Source organism: Musca domestica, unplaced genomic scaffold (assembly GCF_030504385.1).
Source record: "Musca domestica strain aabys unplaced genomic scaffold, Musca_domestica.polishedcontigs.V.1.1 25, whole genome shotgun sequence".
NCBI classification, from domain to species: Eukaryota; Metazoa; Arthropoda; class Insecta; order Diptera; family Muscidae; genus Musca; species Musca domestica.
The window spans coordinates 3,650,803-3,673,472 of NW_026712277.1; the positions used below are offsets into that span (position 1 = coordinate 3,650,803).

General features: G+C 35.4%; 1 protein-coding gene across 2 annotated transcripts in view; it reads right to left on the reverse strand.

Moving 5' to 3' along the window:
* The window catches only part of LOC101899127 (uncharacterized), a 324,327-nt gene that overhangs the window by 47,102 nt on the left and 254,555 nt on the right, over window positions 1–22,670 (reverse strand). For both annotated transcript variants that reach the window (XM_059123686.1, XM_059123685.1), the window contains exon 9: window positions 1,484–1,612. In XM_059123686.1, coding sequence (XP_058979669.1) covers window positions 1,484–1,612 — 129 coding nt within the window. The remainder of the gene's footprint in view (window positions 1–1,483; window positions 1,613–22,670) is intronic.

The window sequence follows — 22,670 nt, forward strand, 5'->3', positions numbered from 1 at the left end:
GGTCTCGTCGAATATTTTCTATAGAAAATCTTGGGGAGACCCCAAAGCGGGTCTCGTCGAAAATTTTCTATAGAAAATTATGTGGAGACCAATACCGGGTCTCGCAAAATTTTCTATAGAAAATCTTGTAAAGACCAATACCGGGTCTCGAAAAATTTTCTATAGAAAATCTTGTGGAGACCAATACCGGGGTCTCGCAAAATTTTCTATAGAAAATTGTATGGAGACCCCAAAACCGGGGTCTCGTCGAAAATTTTCTGTAGAAAATTGTGTGGAGACCCCAAAACCGGGGTCTCGTCGAAAATTTTCTATAGAAAATCTTGTGGAGACCAATACCGGGTCTCGAAAAATTTTCTATAGAAAATCTTGTGGAGACCAATACCGGGTCTCGTAAAATTTTCTATAGAAAATTGTGTGGGAGAGCAATACCGGGTCTCGATCAAAACTGGTCTCCAAAAATTTTCTATAGAAAATTGTGGGAGACCAAAACTAGTCTCTAAAAATTTTCTATAGAAAATTGTGGGAGACCAAAACTGGTCTCCAAAATTTTCTATAGAAAATTGTGGGAGACCAAAACTGGTCTCCAAAAATTTTCTATAGAAAATTGTGGGAGACCAAAACTGGTCTCCAAAAATTTTCTATAGAAAATTGTGGGAGACCAAAACTGGTCTCCAAAAATTTTCTATAGAAAATTGTGGGAGACCAAAACTGGTCTCCAAAAATTTTCTATAGAAAATTGTGGGAGACCAAAACTGGTCTCCAAAAATTTTCTATAGAAAATTGTGGGAGACCAAAACTGGTCTCCAAAAATTTTCTATAGAAAATTGTGGGAGACCAAAACTGGTCTCCAAAAATTTTCTATAGAAAATTGTGTGGGAGACCAATACCGGGTCTCGAAAAATTTTCTATAGAAAATCTTGTGGAGACCAAGTCGGGTCTCGAAAGTTTTCTATAGAAAATCTTGTGGAGACCAAGTCGGGTCTCGAAAGTTTTCTATAGAAAATCTTGTGGAGACCAAGTCGGGTCTCGAAAGTTTTCTATAGAAAATCTTGTGGAGACCAAGTCGGGTCTCGAAAAATTTTCTATGGAAAATCTTGTGGAGACCAATACCGGGTCTCGAAAAGTTTTCTATAGAAAATCTTGTGGAGACCAATACCGGGTCTCGAAAAGTTTTCTATAGAAAATCTTGTGGAGACCAATACCGGGTTTCGAAAAATTTTCTATAGAAAATTGTGTGGAGAGCCCAAATTGGGGTATCGAAAAATTTTCTATAGAAAATTGTGGAGACCAAATCGGGGTCTCGAAAAATTTTCTATAGAAAATTGTGGAGACCAAATCGGGGTCTCAAAAAATTTTCTATAGAAAATTGTGGAGACCAAATCGGGGTCTCGAAAAATTTTCTATAGAAAATTGGGTGGAGACCAAACCGGGTCTCAAAAATTTTTCTATAAAAAATATTCAAGGGGTCTTAAAAATTTCTTACCTTGTGGACACTGCAGGGTAACTGAGCCACCCAATTGCACCTCCAGTTGGCCCTTGTTGGGATTGTGTGATGCGGCAGCCACTGAAATATCTTGGTCGTCTGGTTCCGAGGTGACATCCACAGAATCATCTGAAAAAAAGAAAAAATTTCAAATTTAATATAAAATTAAATTTTTAAAGCATACTTTATGGCTGACTTAAAAAATATATTTTTTTTATTATTGCCTGGAGACAAACCAAAGCAAATAAAAAATGTATTTATATTTTTCCATTGAATTGAATGATGATAAAAATAAAGTGGGACTTCCAATATTATCCTGTAGGCCATTATTTAAATTGAAAATTGGAGAGAAAAAATGTTGCCTACTTAAGGGAGTCCGCCTAACCTTTTTAATACTCCAGGGAGCCAACGAAATGGAAAGTTTGTTGATGCTTTTTAAGATCAAATGTCATTGCTTAGGTCCTGAAAAAGTTCTCGCGAGGGGGAAGGGGTGGCTTGGTTTAAATAATACGGAAAATATTACAAAAAGCAAGGAAAGTGTTCAGTTTTGATGACCAAAAAAAAAGGAAAACACTTAAGGCCTTTGAAAAAAAGAAGGAAACAAACATTGGCAGACGTCGTCTGTGCGGAATTGAAAGAAAATGTTTATTTATTTTGTGTATTTCTCAATACAAAGCATTGGGAAATTTCCTCCATTTTCCGTTGGCGCTGGAAACAAAGTTTTATGAATGTTAAAGAAAGAAAATTGTATTGCCAAACCAGGATTCGGTTTTTTTTTTTCGATTATCAATTGAATTTCATTTAAAAGTTAACAAACCAAACACAAATTGTTGATTGAAACTCAAAAGTTGTTCTTTCGTGACCACCATCTGGCCGACCAGGATAAATATGTCCTTTAAAGGATTTATGAGCCACCATCATGATTTTTTTCAGATTTTTCTTCCCCCTTTTTTCAAAATGGCATTGGCATTGCGTATTATGAAAGTGAAGTGTCGACATATTGAAGTCTCAGTTATTGATGTTGTTGTTGTAGTTGGTGGTGGTTGTGATGATGGTGTAGTGGAGAGTATATAACTGACATCAGTATCATCAACATCGACATCATCAACATCGTTGTCATTCTCATCATTGGCTATTCATAGGTGACCTTTTTCTGAGTTGTTGTCCTCTCTCTCAGAGTATTCATGTTTTTAATTCATAACAGGCAACAACAACAAAAACAAAAAATTAACTTTTTCTGAAACAGAAAAATAAAACTGTGGTTAAAGAGAACCTTTGTTCCAAAATTTTCTATAAAAAATTTGTGGAGACCAAAATACTTCTAAACACAATTTTCTATAGAACATTTTTGGCGACCAGTTTTGGTCTCCCACAATTTTCTATAGAAAATTTTTGGAGACCCCACACAATTTTCTATAGAAAATTTTTGGAGACCCCACACAATTTTCTATAGAAAATTTTTGGAGACCCCCCGTATTGGTCTCCACACAATTTTCTATAGAAAATTTTTGGAGACCCCCCGTATTGGTCTCCACACAATTTTCTATAGAAAATTTTTGGAGACCCCCCGTATTGGTCTCCACACAATTTTCTATAGAAAATTTTTGGAGACCCCCCGTATTGGTCTCCACACAATTTTCTATAGAAAATTTTTGGAGACCCCCTGTATTGGTCTCCACACAATTTTCTATAGAAAATTTTTGGAGACCCCCCGTATTGGTCTCCACACAATTTTCTATAGAAAATTTTTGGAGACCCCCGTATTGGTCTCCACACAATTTTCTATAGAAAATTTTTGGAGATCCCCGTATTGGTCTCCACACAATTTTCTATAGAAAATTTTTGGAGACCCCCCGTATTGGTCTCCACACAATTTTCTATAGAAAATTTTTGGAGACCCCCCGTATTGGTCTCCACACAATTTTCTATAGACATTTTTTGGAGACCCCCCGTATTGGTCTCCACACAATTTTCTATAGACATTTTTTGGAGACCCCCCGTATTGGTCTCCACACAATTTTCTATAGAAAATTTTTGGAGACCCCCGTATTGGTCTCCACACAATTTTCCATAGAAAATTTTTGGAGACCCCCCGTATTGGTCTCCACACAATTTTCCATAGAAAATTTTTGGAGACCCCCCCGTATTGGTCTCCACACAATTTTCTATAGACAATTTTTGGAGACCCCCGTATTGGTCTCCACACAATTTTCTATAGAAAATTTTTGGAGACCCCCCGTATTGGTCTCCACACAATTTTCTATAGAAAATTTTTGGAGACCCCCCGTATTGGTCTCCACACAATTTTCTATAGAAAATATTTGGAGACCCCCCGTATTGGTCTCCACACAATTTTCTATAGAAAATTTTTGGAGACCCCCCGTATTGGTCTCCACACAATTTTCTATAGAAAATTTTTGGAGACCCCCCGTATTGGTCTCCACACAATTTTCTATAGAAAATTTTTGGAGACCCCCCGTATTGGTCTCCACACAATTTTCTATAGAAAATTTTTGGAGACCCCCCGTATTGGTCTCCACACAATTTTCTATAGAAAATTTTTGGAGACCCCCCGTATTGGTCTCCACACAATTTTCTATAGAAAATTTTTGGAGACCAGTATTGGTCTCCCATGATTTTCTATAGAAAATTTTTGGAGACCAGTATTGGTCTCCCATGATTTTCTATAGAAAATTTTTGGAGGCCAGTATTGGTCTCCCATGATTTTCTATAGAAAATTTTTGGAGACCAGTATTGGTCTCCCATGATTTTCTATAGAAAATTTTTGGAGACCAGTATTGGTCTCCCATGATTTTCTATAGAAAATTTTTGGAGACCAGTATTGGTCTCCCATGATTTTCTATAGAAAATTTTTGGAGACCAGTATTGGTCTCCCATGATTTTCTATAGAAAATTTTTGGAGACCAGTATTGGTCTCCCATGATTTTCTATAGAAAATTTTTGGAGACCAGTATTGGTCTCCCATGATTTTCTATAGAAAATTTTTGGAGACCAGTATTGGTCTCCCATGATTTTCTATAGAAAATTTTTGGAGACCCCGTTGGGACTCCCATGATTTTCTATAGAAAATTTTTGGAGACCCCGTTGGGACTCCCATGATTTTCTACAGAAAATTTTTGGAGACCCGTATTGGTCTCTTACAATTTTCTATAGAAAATTGTTGGAGACCTGTATTGGTCTCTTACAATTTTCTATAGAAAATTGCTGGAGACCTTTATTGGTCTCTTACAATTTTCTATAGAAAATTGTTGGAGACCTCTATTGGTCTCTTACAATTTTCTATAGAAAATTGTTGGAGACCTCTATTGGTCTCTTACAATTGTCTATAGAAAATTGTTGGAGACCTCTATTGGTCTCTTACAATTGTCTATAGAAAATTGTTGGAGACCTCTATTGGGAGATTTTCGTAATCACTGTGATTTTTAAACTTTTGTTTTAAATCAGATTTACTTGAAATGTTGTTGTTGTCGTTGTATTAGTATTAGTTTGACTGCAAGCAATGACCATGACTGAATACCCTTGTATGTGTGTGTGTGAGCCTTCAGGCTTCATGGAATTCTGGGTATGTTTTGCCCCCTCCATCTTCCTTACCTTTATACACATATATGAGCTTATATGATTAATGATTGGTCGAGGTCCTTTACGTTTTGTGTGTGTATGTGAAATCTTGCGTGTGTGTGTAACTAAGTGAGTGATGTTTTTTTCTCTCAAAGCCATCAATGCATTGCATGATTTAGTTTCCGGTTTTTTATGTGTTCTCTCCCCCCTTGTCCCCTTCTCTTTTCATGACTCTCTCCCCCTAGTTTGCCAGTTTTTGTTTCTTTAGAATCCTGTGAATGATTGTTTATGTCCATGAGATGACTGATGCTTGGTTTTAATATCCAAAGTACGTGTGTGTGTGTGTGCATGTGTGTGTTGGTTGGAAGATTGTATTTGCTCTGTTTTTTGCTTGCTTTCTTGCTTCGGAAAAATGTTCAAATAAATACAGATTGATTTGAAGTTTATTAAGTTTACCATGACTCATAAGAGAGCAATCTATGATGATGATTGAATCAAGGTATGTGATATAGAGGGGCTATAGGGGGTGGTTGTTCAAAAAGCTCCTCTAAATTGCTTTCAAGTTTAAGTGAAATCACTGCCATCTCTTAAATGGTTCGTACTAATGCGGTTATGAGTTTTCTTTGAAATGTTTTTTGTTTCTATTTTTGTCAGAGAAAAATTAATTGAGGTAATTATTGAGAGTTGGAGATTAATCAGCAGTCAAAAGAGAAATGATAAAATTCGAAATTAGAAAAAGTAAAAAAATAACATTAACTTGATAGTAAAATATTAAAATCAATGCCTACTTTGAGGCTGAAAATTTATTTTTTAAATATTGAATATGGACTTTGCTGTAGTAATTATTGAAAATTATCAAAAAAAAAAATAATAAATTAATAAAATTAAGAAATAAAAAAATAAATTGAAAAATTGAAAACTTATACGGAAAAAAATTAAGGCCAATGATTGAAGTAATTAAACAAATTTATTTGCGGATTAAACAATAAAATCACCATAAATTTTCGATAATTGGCGAAAAGAGGAAAATCATAAATTTTTAAAAAATTTAAGAAAATAAGAAAAAAATACAAAAAAAAAATTATATCAATCCCTAAACTGAGACTTATATTCATTCCGATTTATTTACTATTTCTCTAAAATTTCTAGTATCCCTTTCAAAAAAAAAAAAAAAAAAAAAAAAAATTAAATTCAACCAAAAAAAGTTTTTCATCCTTGAGTTTGTCGGGGGCATGAGAAGCTTTAAAACATTTGTAAAAATGTATTTAAAGTTCCCCCTCTTTCCTTGGTGCCAGTTTTGATTTCACCATCATCAAGCAAAGCCATCAATTATGTGACAGGCAAGTCCCTTAAATCATGTTCGAATGTTAACATTTGTTTATGGTTTCTTTTTTGTTGTTGCCCTTTTTACAAAAGGATAATTGCTGTCATCATAATTTCCCCCACCACCATTACCGGCAGCCGCAGCCAGGGCGGCGATACAATCATCAACGCTCTCGCACTCTCTCACACACTCAATGTCAGGCTCATAATCAACAGCATCATCTTTCGTCACACAGTCACCGGTAGTTATCAGGGCAGCTCGTCCCACCGCGATGCGATATATTTTTAATTGTTTCCAATGTTATAACATTTAATTGTCCATGTGGTGGTGGTGGCGGGTAGTAGAGAGAGTGAGACAAGTATGTGACTAGGCGTTAAGTATGTGTGTGTGTATATGTGTTTATCAACAACCCTTATGGTTAACATTTGAGTGAGTGACAGACAGACAGACAGACAGACAGAAATTCCGTTTCCGTCTATTCCACTCACCCAACAACAATGGATGCTATAATTGCACATCAAGTTCATCAGGAAATTTTCTATAGAATAATAAACAGGATGCAATTGTCCTTACATAGTTCGGCTGGTATGAATTCTTTTTTTGTTCTTTGATCGGAAATTCCGTTTTTGTTGTTATCTCTAAAAAGCGTGCGCTTTGTGGAATTTTGAATAGAATTTTTATTTTTTTGTTTAAACTTGGAAAGAAAGGGAAAATGAGGAGAACACTTATGCCCACTTAGGCTTTGAAAGAGAGAAGAGGACATAATGACTCGGTAACTTAAAAGGATTTTTTGAAGAAAAAAATAAGTTTCCCTGACGGAAACCCTATTCAGCCAGGCTGAATAGAAGTTTCCCTAACGGAAACCCTATTCAGCCAGGCTGAATAGAAGCTTCCCTAAAGGAAACCCTATTCAGCCAGGCTGAATAGAAGTTTCCCTGACGGAAACCCTATTCAGCAGGGCTGAATAGAAGTTTCCCCAATGGAAACCCTACTCAGCCAGGCTGAATAGAAGTTTCCCCAATGGAAACCCTACTCAGCCAGGCTGAATAGAAGTTTCCGTAAGGTAAGCCCTATTCAGCCAGGCTGAATAGAAGATTCCGATGGGCTGAATAGAAGTTTCCCTGAGGGAAACCATATTCAGCCAGAGTGAAAAACAGATTTCATACCAGAAAACCTATTCAGAAGCTTCCATATCGGAAAATCGTCTATGGAGACTCCCTCTCCAGCTCGCCTATAGAGACTCCCTCTCCAGCTCGTCTATAGAGACTCCCTCTCCAGCTCGTCTATAGAGACTCCCTCTCCAGCTCGTCTATAGAGACTCCCTCTCTAGCTCGTCTATAGAGACTCCCTCTCCAGCTCGTCTATAGAGACTCCCTCTCCAGCTCGTCTATAGAGACTCCCTCTCCAGCTCGTCTATAGAGACTCCCTCTCCAGCTCGTCTATAGAGACTCCCTCTCCAGCTCGCCTATGGAGACTCTCTCTCCAGCTAGTCTATGGAGACTCTCTCTCCAGCTAGTCTATGGAGACTCTCTCTCCAGCTCGTCTATAGAGACTCTCTCCCCAGCTCGTGTATGGAGACTCCCTCTCCAGCTCGTGTATGGAGACTCTCTCTCCAGCTCGTCTATGGAGACTGCCACTCCAGCTTGTCTATGGACTCTCTCTCCAGCTCGTCTATAGAGACTCTCTCTCCAGCTCGTCTATAGAGACTCTCTCTCCACCTCGTCTTTGGAGACTCCCTCTCCAGCTCGTCTATAGAGACTCCCTCTCCAGCTCGTCTATAGAGACTCCCTCTCCAGCTCGCCTATGGAGACTCTCTCTCCAGCTAGTCTATGGAGACTCTCTCTCCAGCTCGTCTATAGAGACTCTCTCCCCAGCTCGTGTATGGAGACTCCCTCTCCAGCTCGTGTATGGAGACTCTCTCTCCAGCTCGTCTATGGAGACTGCCACTCCAGCTTGTCTATGGACTCTCTCTCCAGCTCGTCTATAGAGACTCTCTCTCCAGCTCGTCTATGGAGACTCCCTCTCCAGCTCGTCTATGGAGACTCCCTCTCCAGCTCGTCTATGGAGACTCCCTCTCCAGCTCGTCTATGGAGACTCTCTCTCCAGCTCGTCTATGGAGACTCTCTCTCCAGCTCGTCTATGGAGACTCTCTCTCCACCTCGTCTATAGAGACTCCCTCCAGCTCGTCTATAGAGACTCCTTCTCCAGCTCGTCTATGGAGACTTCATCTCCAGCTCGTCTATGGAGACTCCCTCTCCAGCTCGTCTATGGAGACTCCCTCTCCAGCTCGTCTATGGAGACTCCCTCTCCAGCTCGTCTATGGAGACTCCCTCTCCAGCTCGTCTATGGAGACTCCCTCTCCAGCTCGTCTATGGAGACTCCCTCTCCAGCTCGTCTATGGAGACTTCCACTCCAGCACGTCTATAGAGACTCTCTCTCCATTTCGTCTATAGAGACTCGCTTCAGCTCCTCTTTGGAGACATCCTCTTCAGCTCTTCCATGGAGACTTCCTCTGCAGGTCTTTCCTGGACACTCCCTCTCCAGCTCTTCCATGGACTCTTCCTCTCCAGCTCTCTCCAGCTCTTCTATGAGGACTCCCTTCAGCTGGTCTATGAAAACTCCCTCCCGCTCGTCTATGGAGACTAAGTTACGGCTCCTCTGAAAGGGAGTATTTCTGCCTCATCCAAAATGTCATGCACGTTCCGACGTTAGTTATCAAAACCATTACAGCCGAACCATTCTTCATTAAGGTAATTAACTTTCACTCCTTTCTTTTTCCATTTATTTCCCTTTCAACCATTTATCCTTTCTCCATTCGAAGCAAAAGCAAAAAAATTGCCAACTAAATTTGAATATCAAGGCAAACAGTTAACGAAAAATCTTTTAGCTCATAAATCAACTTTCCATACATCTCCCTCCCCCCTGTTGTGAACCCCTTCCTACAAATCTTTGCAAATAACCGAGAAATCTTTTCTCTACTTTTCCACGAAAATAGAAAATCAGAGCAGCCTGGCCAAGAACATATAACCATTTCACCATATCTAAATGGTTAAATTTGATTTGACTATTAGGGCCAAGAAAGGAACTCAAAAAAAAAAGAACGAATTATATTAGATTTATTTACAGCGATGGCCAAGGTTTTTTTATGTCCTCTTGGCTGGCAGCCCTGGCCACGCTGCTGTCATGCTTATCAGTGCAGTTTAGTGTGTAATAAAATTTAATTTAACACGCTAGAAACATGCCTGGTAAGCTTTATCTTTATGGTAGTGGTAGTAGTTGTAACACACATACACACACACCGAACCCCCCTTCCCCCTTTATAAAGATAATGTGTTTTGGACTTTCAGCCAACTGGAGATGGTCCTGGCCACCACCGAAAAAAAGACAATATATTTTAAGCGACACTTTTCCTCTCCTTGGTACAGTTCTTTTTCTTATTTCTCTGCTTTTTTCTTCTACATTTTGGTTTGGTTTAGCCCAGCTAGCTAGCTAGCCAGCTGACTGGCTATCAGCAGTGAAACCAAAGCAGCTTTAACGACCGACCACAAAATGATTGCCTTTGCCGTGCAGAATCATGACCATTATTTAGGGCAGTTTGTCATAATCGTTATCAGGACACAATGTCTTCTTTTTGTGGCATTTATGCTGTTTAATAGAAAAAAAGGAGACAAAATCAAGGGTGTGGGAGGAGGGGAAGGGACGTACAACATGGCTAGCAAACGAAAATTGTTAGAATATAATGTGGCAAATAAAATTAGGTCGCCATACTAAATTGAAATGCTTTAAAGCAGAAATTTGATTTTTTTTATGGTAGAATGGAGAGGTTTGGCGGACAATGGACAAAAGGATCCAATAAAGGATCTACGAAGGGTAATTAGATTCGAAGCAATGGCTGATATCCAAAAAAAAAAAAAAAATCATAAAAAAGTACCTCCAGTCAAAAGCGGATTTTATTGGATGGAGGCTCCATAGATGAATTAAAAGAAGTCCCCATAGATTAACTTCAAGAAGTCTCCGTTGAAGGGATGAGAGAAGTCTCCATAGACGAGTTGCAAGGAGTCTCCATAGAAGAGCTGGATGAGGAGCCTCCATAGACTATCTAGAGAGGGAGCTGGAGAGGGACTTTTTTCATAGAGATGGTCGGCTCCATAGACGAGCTGGAGGAATTGTCTCTACAGACTGGAGCTGGAGGGAATTTCCATAGACAAGCTGGAGAGGGAGTCTCCTAAGATGAGTTCAAAAAAAGTCTCCATAAATTATCTGCAAGAAGTCCCCCTAGAAGTGATGAAAAAATCTCTGTAGACGAGATGAAAAGAGTCTCCATAAACGAGATGGAGGTACCTTCTTAAGACAAGTTGGATGGGAATTAACCATAGACGAGGTGGAGAGGGAGTCTCCATAGACGACCTCAAAGGGAATTCTCCATAGACGACCTTGAGGGGAAGTCTCCATAGTCGACGTTGAGGGGAAGTCTCCATAGACGAGCTGCCGGGAGTTTCCTAAGATGAGTTAAAAGAAAGTCTCCATTAACTGCAGGAAGTCCCCCTAGAAGTGATGAAAAAATCTCTGCTGACGAGATGAAAGGAGTCTCCATAAACGAGTTGGAGGTACCTTCTAAAGACAAGTTGGATGGGAAGTAACCATAGACGAGGTGGAGAGGGAGTCTGCATAGACGACCTTGAGGGGAAGTCTCCATAGACGAGCTTGAAGGGAAGTCTCCATAGACGAGCTGGAGGGGAAGTCCCATAAACGAGCTGAAGGGGAAGTCCCATTAACGAGCTGAAGGGGAAGTCCCATAGACGAGGTGGAGAGGTAGTCCTTAAAGACAAGCTGGATAGGGAGTCTCCATAAACGACCTTGAGGGAAAGTCTCCATAGTCGACCTTGAGGGGAAGTCTCCATAGACGAGCTGGGAAGTCTCCATAGACGAGCTGCAGCAGAAGTCTCCATAGACGAGCTGGAGCAGAAGCCTCCACAGACGCGCTGGAACAAAAGTCTCTATAGAAGACCTGGAGCAGAAGTCTCCATAGAAGAAGCTGGAGCAGAAGCCTCCATAGACGAGCTGGAGCAGAAGCCTCCATATACCAGCTGGAGAAGGTCTTCATAGACTAACTGAAGAGAGCTTCTGCGAGAGTCTGTGGCAGAACAAATGTGAATTCTTAGTTCTTCAACTAGAAGTCCAGAGTTCCTCACAAAGAACGACTTATGATATTCGCATTACTATTCGAAAGGTATAAACCTTGCACCATAGTATGGAGGGTATATTAAGTTTGTCATTCCGTTTGTAACACCTCGAAATATAGATTTTAGACAGCACTAATTATATATATCGTCGTCAGCATAAAATTGTAGGTCGATTTAGCAGTGTCCGTTCGTCTGTCCGTCTATCCGTCTGTGGAAATCACACTAGCTTCCGAACGAAATGAAGTAGGTTGATAAAATTTTACTCAAATGTGTATTATGTCTGCAGAATTTTTGCTATTGAAAATGGGTTATGAAGGTCCACGTCTTCGTATAGCCTTCATATAAGGGTACCCCACCCCCCGATATTCGGTATTTTGATGAATTTAGTGACATTATTTACCAGAATTGTTTCAAATTTAGTATTTGAAGTTTGTAATGAATACTAAAGCTTATGCCAGAAAATTGCCTGTGCAGGTCCACGTCTTCGTATGGACCCCATATAACGGTACCCCCGATATTCGGTATTTTTATGATTTTAGCGACATTATTTACCGGAATTATTTCAAATTTGGTATTTGAAGTTCGTAATGGATACTACAGCTTGTGACAGAAAATGAGCCATGTAGGCCCACGTCTTCGTATATCCCCCATATAACGGTACCTCCGAATATTCGGTATTTTGATGATTTTAGCGACATTATTTACCGGAATTTGTTTCAAATTTGGTATTTGAAGTTCGTAGTGGATACTCCAGCCTATGTCAGAAAATTGTCTGTGCAGGTCCACGTTTTATAACCCCCATGGTACCTCCCTATATTCGGTATTTTGATTATTTTTGCGATATTATTTACCGGATTTATTTAAAATTTTGTATTTGAAGTTCGTAACGGGCACTCCAGCCTATGACAGAAAATTGACTGTGCGGGTCCCCGTCTTCGTATAACCCCGAACCCCCGATATTTGATATAACGATGATTTTAACGACATTATTTATCGGAAATATTTCAAATTTAGTATTTGAAGTTCGTAATGAATACTCCAGCCTATGCCAGAAAATTGTCGGTGCAGGTCCACGTTTTATAACCCCCATGGTACCTCCCTATATTCGGAATTTTGATGATTTTGAGCTACATTATAAACAGATTTTTGTTCAAGTTTTATATGAATATTGTAATAGCTAGTGACAAAAGTTTCCTATGCAGGTCCACGTCGTCGTATAGACCCTAATATACGGCTACATTCGGTATTTTTTAAGATTTTAATAGGATTTTTTACGGATTTTAGTTTCTTTTCTTCTGGTTTTTCGTTTGGCTCGAGGTCAGAATTTAAAAAAAACAGACGAATTTTTTTTTTTATATATTAATTTATTTGTCCGTTATTTCGATTATCTTCGATAGTCATCATCAGGGATTTGAATTTGATTTTAACTCTTCTGTTTTTAAGTTCTCTGATGCAGCTTTTCCATCCTTTCCTTTTTACTCGAATTTTCTTTTGAATATTACCAAATTTGTCCCAAATGGTGGAGGGTGTTCAAAGTTCGGCCCGAAACTTACTCCTTTTTTAATTTTTTTTTTTTTTAATAAAAAATATTGAGTGTAGCGCCAAAAAGTATGCTGTGAAATGCACACTTACAGCACTCATCTTTGGGAATAAATATATGTGAAAACATCTGTCTTCATCTTCAATACCGCTCTTATTATTAATTAAAATTTTTATTAATTTTTTTCTCCAAATTCTAATCCCCAAGTTCTAAGTCTGCTGTCAAAAAAAAAAAAAAAAAAAAAAAAAAATACCCACATTTAAAGTCACCTGTGTCTATTGTCTGCATCCTACACCCACGAATAACAAAAATAATTTACATTTATTGTCAGTCACCTGTTTTTTTTTTCTTTTTTTTTCTTGAAGCCAAGAAATATTTTGATCGATTGGCTTGTCAGGTGACACATGAACGACAGCAAATCTTTTGTCACTTAAATCTTTTTCATTCGTTTTCTTTCACTTGACGTGGCTTGGAAAATTCTTGGGGGGGCGGGGTGAGATAAAAACGCAGAATAACGATGAAGACTTTGTCAGCCCATAAGTATGCTACAATATATTTAGCTTTTTGAGGTTTAAAGCAGACGACGACCTGCCATCAGATGATGATGTGACAATCTGACATTCTGCTGACAAAGAAGGCGAAGCGGCAAAGGCAAATAGAAAAAAAAAACAACAACAAAGTGAGAAAACAAATTTGTAAGGATTTACATATCATTGGTTCGCAGGCGATGAATAACACGCGAGTTATATAGATTAAAACAAATGTAATTTATTTGATTTATTTAAATATTTTTTATTACACATTACAAATGTAAGGCCGTTAAACTCTAAACTCCAACTGAGCTTAAATTAATAGTGTTATGAATATTTAAACTAAAAATAGATAAAGAGAAATAAAGAAAATAAAAAGAGAGTGGAATATTCATTGAGAGAAAGAGATATTATAATAAAGAGAATGGTAGTGGTAAATGGGAGACAGTGATAATGAGTTGGTGAAATGAATACAAATAATAAAACATAATGGATAAAAACAGTAAAATAGAGTGAAGGGCATAATTTAATTCATATATATTTTTAAATACGTAACTTCTCCCTCCTTTAAACAATGACAATGTCCTCATTGTTATATTATTAGATTGCCTTAATATATACTTATTTTAAAATAAACAATTTTCTTTTTTTTACGTTCTAAGATAAAAACTAAATAACTTATTTAGCTAAAATTTTTAAATGGGACTTATACATTTAATGTCAACTTTATTTTTGTATTTGGTATTTCTTTTAATATTGGAATTGTGAACATTTTGTAGATCACTTAATCGGAATTTTGGTTCGTCTTTATGTCTTAATGATTTATAATTTTTAATGTATCCGTTATATCTATGTTCGATGTAATCTTCTCTTTTCTTATTTTGTTTATTAATTGTATATTCCTTTACTGCAGTGGCTTTTTCATAGATCTTTCTTTTATCACATAACCCATATTGGACCTCAATTGGTTTTTCTTTAATAACTGAGTGGTAGCTATTATTATAAAATTCAACAGCTTTGCTAATTTTTTCTTTAATTGTTAAGGTTGGTTGTTCTAAATGTAGCATTCTAAGTTTTTCCGTCAATGTGCTGTGAAACCTTTCAATATCCGAGTTTCCGGTATGATTATTTGGTTTCACCAAATGAAGTTCTATACCTTCGTCTCTAAAATAATTCTTTATGTTTATACTTTTGAATTCATTGTCAGTTATAAGTTTATAAAAATGACCAATTTGTGATTTATAAAGTCGGATTACTTCTATTATTGTTTGGTTGTTTCTGTCCTCCAAATAATATGCCGTAGCAAATTTAGAGAATCTGTCGAAAAATGTTAAAAAACTAGATTTTGAATTTACGTAAATATCCATGTGTATAATTTGTTTAATGTCGTCAGGAGTTTCGGTTTTCTTAAATATCGCTTTTATAGGACTTCGGTCAAATTTGACTCTACTACAGATATCGCAGTTATTGATATATTTCTGAATCAGTAGTTTTAAATTCGGAAAGTATATTTTTCTCTTTAAGCCCTCGTAGTTTTCGTTAATTCCTGTATGTCCGGTTTCATTTTTATGGTACAAATGTATTTGTTGGTAAGCGTCATCTTCCGATTTCATATCCCTTGCCATATATGCACAACGTACAAATTTCACTGCTGAGTTTCCCTGGAAAAGCTGTGTTATTTTCTTTTGTACAATGTTGTATTTGTGGTCACTCAGCTCTGTAAATATACCAACTTTTCCCATTTCTACATTATCCACAAGTATTTTTTCCAAATTATTGTTCAAATCTGTAGAATTTACATAAATTCTCTTATTTCCGTGGATACTATTGCTTTCTTCATGTTTTTTGTCAGTTAATATTAGTTGAGTTTTGAATCTATTGACTACTGTATCTAAAATTTTAATATATTCGGTGTCTCCCTCGAGCTGGGAATGAATAGTAGATAAATCATCGCCGCCATTGTTATATAATGAGTTATTAGAATCACTTAAGTGGTTGATTTCACCGGTGTCTTTATTAATTCTACTTAGAAAATCTGCTACCGCATTATCTCTTCCCTTAATATATTCTATCGTTATATTGAATTCATTCAATTTCATAATCCATCTATATAGACGGGGACTTAATTCCCTAGTCTGGGATTTTACTAGCAACCATCTTAGTGGCTGATGGTCGGAAAGAATGTCAAATTTGATACCATATAAATATGGTCGGAAATAACCTGTTGCCCAAACAATTGCTAGTAATTCTTTTTCAGTAGCAGAGTAGTTGCGTTCGTGGACATTGAGTGTTCTACTCGCATAGCAGATTGGATGTCCGTTTTGTTGCAAAACGGCACCAACTGAGTTGTCACTAGCATCTGTTATGAGTTGAAATGGTTTTTGGAAGTCAGGATACTTAAGTACAGGATCTTCTGTTAAAATTCTTTTCAATTTTTCGAATGAGTTTATAAAATTGGGATCAGAGGTATTTAATTTGACATTTTTTTGTAAATATTTTATTATTGGATACGCCACCTTAGAATAATCTTTTATAAATTTTCGATAATATCCAGTAATACCGAGAAAAGATTTAATGGCTTTAATGGAGTGAGGTAGTTTTAAATTAAGAATAGTATCAACTTTTTCCGGGTTCGGTTTCACACCTTCTGTTGTTAACAAATGTCCCAAATATAAGGTCTGCTTCGCAAAAAACGAACATTTATTTATCTGAATCTTAAGATTCACTTCTCTTAGTCGTGTTAATATCTTTTTAATACTTAAAGTGTGTTCTTGAAGACTAGTTGAGAAGATAAGTATGTCGTCTAGGTAAACTACGCATATTTTGTTTATATATTCGCGGAGGACATGATTAATTAACCTTTGAAACGTTGCTGGTGCATTTTTAAGCCCAAATGGCATTCTAACAAACTCATAATGTCCGTATGGGGTTGAAAATGCCGTTTTATGCCTGTCACTTTCTTTTACCATAATCTGGTGGAACCCTTTAGCCAGATCAATAGTTGTAAAGTATTGTGAACGTCCAAGTTTGTCGAGAATATTATCAATGTTAGGTATAGGAAATTTGTCATCGACAGTCAGGTCATTTAATTTCCTGTAGTCTATTACGATCCTAAATTTTTGCTTTCCGGTGTTGTCTAATTTCTTTGGAACTACCCACAAGGGACTGTTGTAGGGGGAATTACTTTCGGTTATAATACCATTATCTAACATTTCTTCAATCTGTTTACATATTTCCCCTTCATATATGTGAGGATATCTATAGATTTTCGTATAAACAGGCGAATCTTGTACGGTATTTATTGAATGTTCTATCATCGGAGTACTTCCCAACACATCACCTTCTTGGTACACTAAGTCACCAAAAGAATTTAAAATTTTGTCTAATTCTATGCTTTCTTCTATATTCAAATCATTAAATAAATGACTTAGAGTATTTTTGTCAATATTTAGCGTTTCAAGTTGGTAAATTCTATCTATATCATAAGGGCATATTTGTATAAAATTCAAGGTTCTACCATTAATAGTAAGTGTGTCGTTTTCCATATTGATAATACCACCAAGGGGCTTTAAAATGTTCTGACCTAAAATAGCATCAAAATCTTTATTTACAAATTTTGCTAATTTCCATGACATAGTTGCCTGTTCATTAAATTCAATAGGTAAATCAGTGACTATTTCATGTGTAATCCCCATACTACCATTCAATGATGTAAAAAATGTTTTTGTAGACAGTGGGATACGTTTGAAATTAGGTAATTTACTCTCATCTAAAATTGAAGTGGTTGATCCTGTGTCAATAAGCGTTTTTATTTTATATTTCCCGATTGTTAAATTTATCAATGGAAGTGCCTTTTTGAGGCAGTTATATGAAAATTTATTTGCTCTTCATTGGCATTCGAGCTTTCAGTGGCTTGAATATAATCTATCTCCATTTCGGAAGAATGAGCCAGCCTTGAATTACCTGAAATATTTCCTCCAGACCCATGAATTTGAGAGCCACTGCGTTGATAATTTCTTTGGTTCTGATTAAATGATCTACGAGTTTGATTGGAATTAGCAAAAGTATTTCTATTACCTGAATAGTTGTTATAATTATTTGTATTTGGAACATTCATTCTGTTACTAAAATTATCTCTATAGCTATTATTATTATTATTATTTACATTGAATTTTTTTGCCTGATTAGAGTCATCAATTTTATTAACTACCCTAATCAAACCTTCACGTTCTAATAAATTATAAGCATCACGTAATCTATCAATATTTCTATTTATAATAACCGATGCTAAGTTAATGTCTATATTATTTAAGAATGTTTTAAGCATAATTTTTTCTACGTATGTTGGACTGAACTCCAGTGGTTTATCTTTATCATATTCGTACTTTTCATTTAGCTTACACAGAATTTCTCTTAACTGCTTGTAGTAATTTGTGATGCATTTGTTTTTCGTCTCAAATGCCTGCTGGTACAACTGATGGTAAGATTCACGAACTCCAAAATTGTTAATCAAAGCCTCCTTCGTTTCCTCCCACATTGGATTGGGTCCCAATGTTCTTAACACATGAAGTGCCTCTCCTTGTATTTTGTTTAGCACTACTCTGTTATAAATATAATTGTGTGCTTCAGCATTTTGTCGGATAAGCAACAAAACTGTATCCACCTCTCTGAGAAAAGACGTAAGCGCATATGTTTCGTCTCCCCTATATTCGTGGATGCGTTGAGCATCTTTGAGAACATCGTTCATCGAGAGTGATAATTGTGACTGCATTTTAATTGTTCTCTTAAATTGTCTCTTAAGGAAATTACAACTTTTGTAAAATGTATTGATCACAAAGTGTGGTTTTGTCGTATGCAAAATGTCACGTAGGCCTTATATTTTTGTTGTTGTTTTTTTTTTCATTACTGATGATTAAAACCGTTTACTTTTTTACACATTTCAATGATGATTTTGTTGTTTTCTGTTTATGTCCAACAGTTATTTTTTCGACACTGACCTTGAAAGGTGAAATGTTTCTTTTTCTTATTTATAATAACTATATTTCTTATAAATTAGTAGTTTTTTTTATGAAGTGTATGTTATTTAAGTAATTTTGAACACTTAAATTTTAACTAAATGTTCTTTTTTTTTAATAATATTCAGAAATAACTTTCACAAATAAACTTTAGTTTTTAGGGATACTTGTAGTTATATTAAATTTTATCACTTGACTATAAAACATAGGTTCACTTTAGACTGCGCCAGTTATATAGATTAAAACAAATGTAATTTATTTGATTTATTTAAATATTTTTTATTACACATTACAAATGTAAGGCCGTTAAACTCTAAACTCCAACTGAGCTTAAATTAATAGTGTTATGAATATTTAAACTAAAAATAGATAAAGAGAAATAAAGAAAATAAAAAGAGAGTGGAATATTCATTGAGAGAAAGAGATATTATAATAAAGAGAATGGTAGTGGTAAATGGGAGACAGTGATAATGAGTTGGTGAAATGAATACAAATAATAAAACATAATGGATAAAAACAGTAAAATAGAGTGAAGGGCATAATTTAATTCATATATATTTTTAAATACGTAACTCGCGAGTTATATAGATTAAAACAAATGTAATTTATTTGATTTATTTAAATATTTTTTATTACACATTACAAATGTAAGGCCGTTAAACTCTAAACTCCAACTGAGCTTAAATTAATAGTGTTATGAATATTTAAACTAAAAATAGATAAAGAGAAATAAAGAAAATAAAAAGAGAGTGGAATATTCATTGAGAGAAAGAGATATTATAATAAAGAGAATGGTAGTGGTAAATGGGAGACAGTGATAATGAGTTGGTGAAATGAATACAAATAATAAAACATAATGGATAAAAACAGTAAAATAGAGTGAAGGGCATAATTTAATTCATATATATTTTTAAATACGTAACTTCTCCCTCCTTTAAACAATGACAATGTCCTCATTGTTATATTATTAGATTGCCTTAATATATACTTATTTTAAAATAAACAATTTTCTTTTTTTTTACGTTCTAAGATAAAAACTAAATAACTTATTTAGCTAAAATTTTTAAATGGGACTTATACATTTAATGTCAACTTTATTTTTGTATTTGGTATTTCTTTTAATATTGGAATTGTGAACATTTTGTAGATCACTTAATCGGAATTTTGGTTCGTCTTTATGTCTTAATGATTTATAATTTTTAATGTATCCGTTATATCTATGTTCGATGTAATCTTCTCTTTTCTTATTTTGTTTATTAATTGTATATTCCTTTACTGCAGTGGCTTTTTCATAGATCTTTCTTTTATCACATAACCCATATTGGACCTCAATTGGTTTTTCTTTAATAACTGAGTGGTAGCTATTATTATAAAATTCAACAGCTTTGCTAATTTTTTCTTTAATTGTTAAGGTTGGTTGTTCTAAATGTAGCATTCTAAGTTTTTCCGTCAATGTGCTGTGAAACCTTTCAATATCCGAGTTTCCGGTATGATTATTTGGTTTCACCAAATGAAGTTCTATACCTTCGTCTCTAAAATAATTCTTTATGTTTATACTTTTGAATTCATTGTCAGTTATAAGTTTATAAAAATGACCAATTTGTGATTTATAAAGTCGGATTACTTCTATTATTGTTTGGTTGTTTCTGTCCTCCAAATAATATGCCGTAGCAAATTTAGAGAATCTGTCGAAAAATGTTAAAAAACTAGATTTTGAATTTACGTAAATATCCATGTGTATAATTTGTTTAATGTCGTCAGGAGTTTCGGTTTTCTTAAATATCGCTTTTATAGGACTTCGGTCAAATTTGACTCTACTACAGATATCGCAGTTATTGATATATTTCTGAATCAGTAGTTTTAAATTCGGAAAGTATATTTTTCTCTTTAAGCCCTCGTAGTTTTCGTTAATTCCTGTATGTCCGGTTTCATTTTTATGGTACAAATGTATTTGTTGGTAAGCGTCATCTTCCGATTTCATATCCCTTGCCATATATGCACAACGTACAAATTTCACTGCTGAGTTTCCCTGGAAAAGCTGTGTTATTTTCTTTTGTACAATGTTGTATTTGTGGTCACTCAGCTCTGTAAATATACCAACTTTTCCCATTTCTACATTATCCACAAGTATTTTTTCCAAATTATTGTTCAAATCTGTAGAATTTACATAAATTCTCTTATTTCCGTGGATACTATTGCTTTCTTCATGTTTTTTGTCAGTTAATATTAGTTGAGTTTTGAATCTATTGACTACTGTATCTAAAATTTTAATATATTCGGTGTCTCCCTCGAGCTGGGAATGAATAGTAGATAAATCATCGCCGCCATTGTTATATAATGAGTTATTAGAATCACTTAAGTGGTTGATTTCACCGGTGTCTTTATTAATTCTACTTAGAAAATCTGCTACCGCATTATCTCTTCCCTTAATATATTCTATCGTTATATTGAATTCATTCAATTTCATAATCCATCTATATAGACGGGGACTTAATTCCCTAGTCTGGGATTTTACTAGCAACCATCTTAGTGGCTGATGGTCGGAAAGAATGTCAAATTTGATACCATATAAATATGGTCGGAAATAACCTGTTGCCCAAACAATTGCTAGTAATTCTTTTTCAGTAGCAGAGTAGTTGCGTTCGTGGACATTGAGTGTTCTACTCGCATAGCAGATTGGATGTCCGTTTTGTTGCAAAACGGCACCAACTGAGTTGTCACTAGCATCTGTTATGAGTTGAAATGGTTTTTGGAAGTCAGGATACTTAAGTACAGGATCTTCTGTTAAAATTCTTTTCAATTTTTCGAATGAGTTTATAAAATTGGGATCAGAGGTATTTAATTTGACATTTTTTTGTAAATATTTTATTATTGGATACGCCACCTTAGAATAATCTTTTATAAATTTTCGATAATATCCAGTAATACCGAGAAAAGATTTAATGGCTTTAATGGAGTGAGGTAGTTTTAAATTAAGAATAGTATCAACTTTTTCCGGGTTCGGTTTCACACCTTCTGTTGTTAACAAATGTCCCAAATATAAGGTCTGCTTCGCAAAAAACGAACATTTATTTATCTGAATCTTAAGATTCACTTCTCTTAGTCGTGTTAATATCTTTTTAATACTTAAAGTGTGTTCTTGAAGACTAGTTGAGAAGATAAGTATGTCGTCTAGGTAAACTACGCATATTTTGTTTATATATTCGCGGAGGACATGATTAATTAACCTTTGAAACGTTGCTGGTGCATTTTTAAGCCCAAATGGCATTCTAACAAACTCATAATGTCCGTATGGGGTTGAAAATGCCGTTTTATGCCTGTCACTTTCTTTTACCATAATCTGGTGGAACCCTTTAGCCAGATCAATAGTTGTAAAGTATTGTGAACGTCCAAGTTTGTCGAGAATATTATCAATGTTAGGTATAGGAAATTTGTCATCGACAGTCAGGTCATTTAATTTCCTGTAGTCTATTACGATCCTAAATTTTTGCTTTCCGGTGTTGTCTAATTTCTTTGGAACTACCCACAAGGGACTGTTGTAGGGGGAATTACTTTCGGTTATAATACCATTATCTAACATTTCTTCAATCTGTTTACATATTTCCCCTTCATATATGTGAGGATATCTATAGATTTTCGTATAAACAGGCGAATCTTGTACGGTATTTATTGAATGTTCTATCATCGGAGTACTTCCCAACACATCACCTTCTTGGTACACTAAGTCACCAAAAGAATTTAAAATTTTGTCTAATTCTATGCTTTCTTCTATATTCAAATCATTAAATAAATGACTTAGAGTATTTTTGTCAATATTTAGCGTTTCAAGTTGGTAAATTCTATCTATATCATAAGGGCATATTTGTATAAAATTCAAGGTTCTACCATTAATAGTAAGTGTGTCGTTTTCCATATTGATAATACCACCAAGGGGCTTTAAAATGTTCTGACCTAAAATAGCATCAAAATCTTTATTTACAAATTTTGCTAATTTCCATGACATAGTTGCCTGTTCA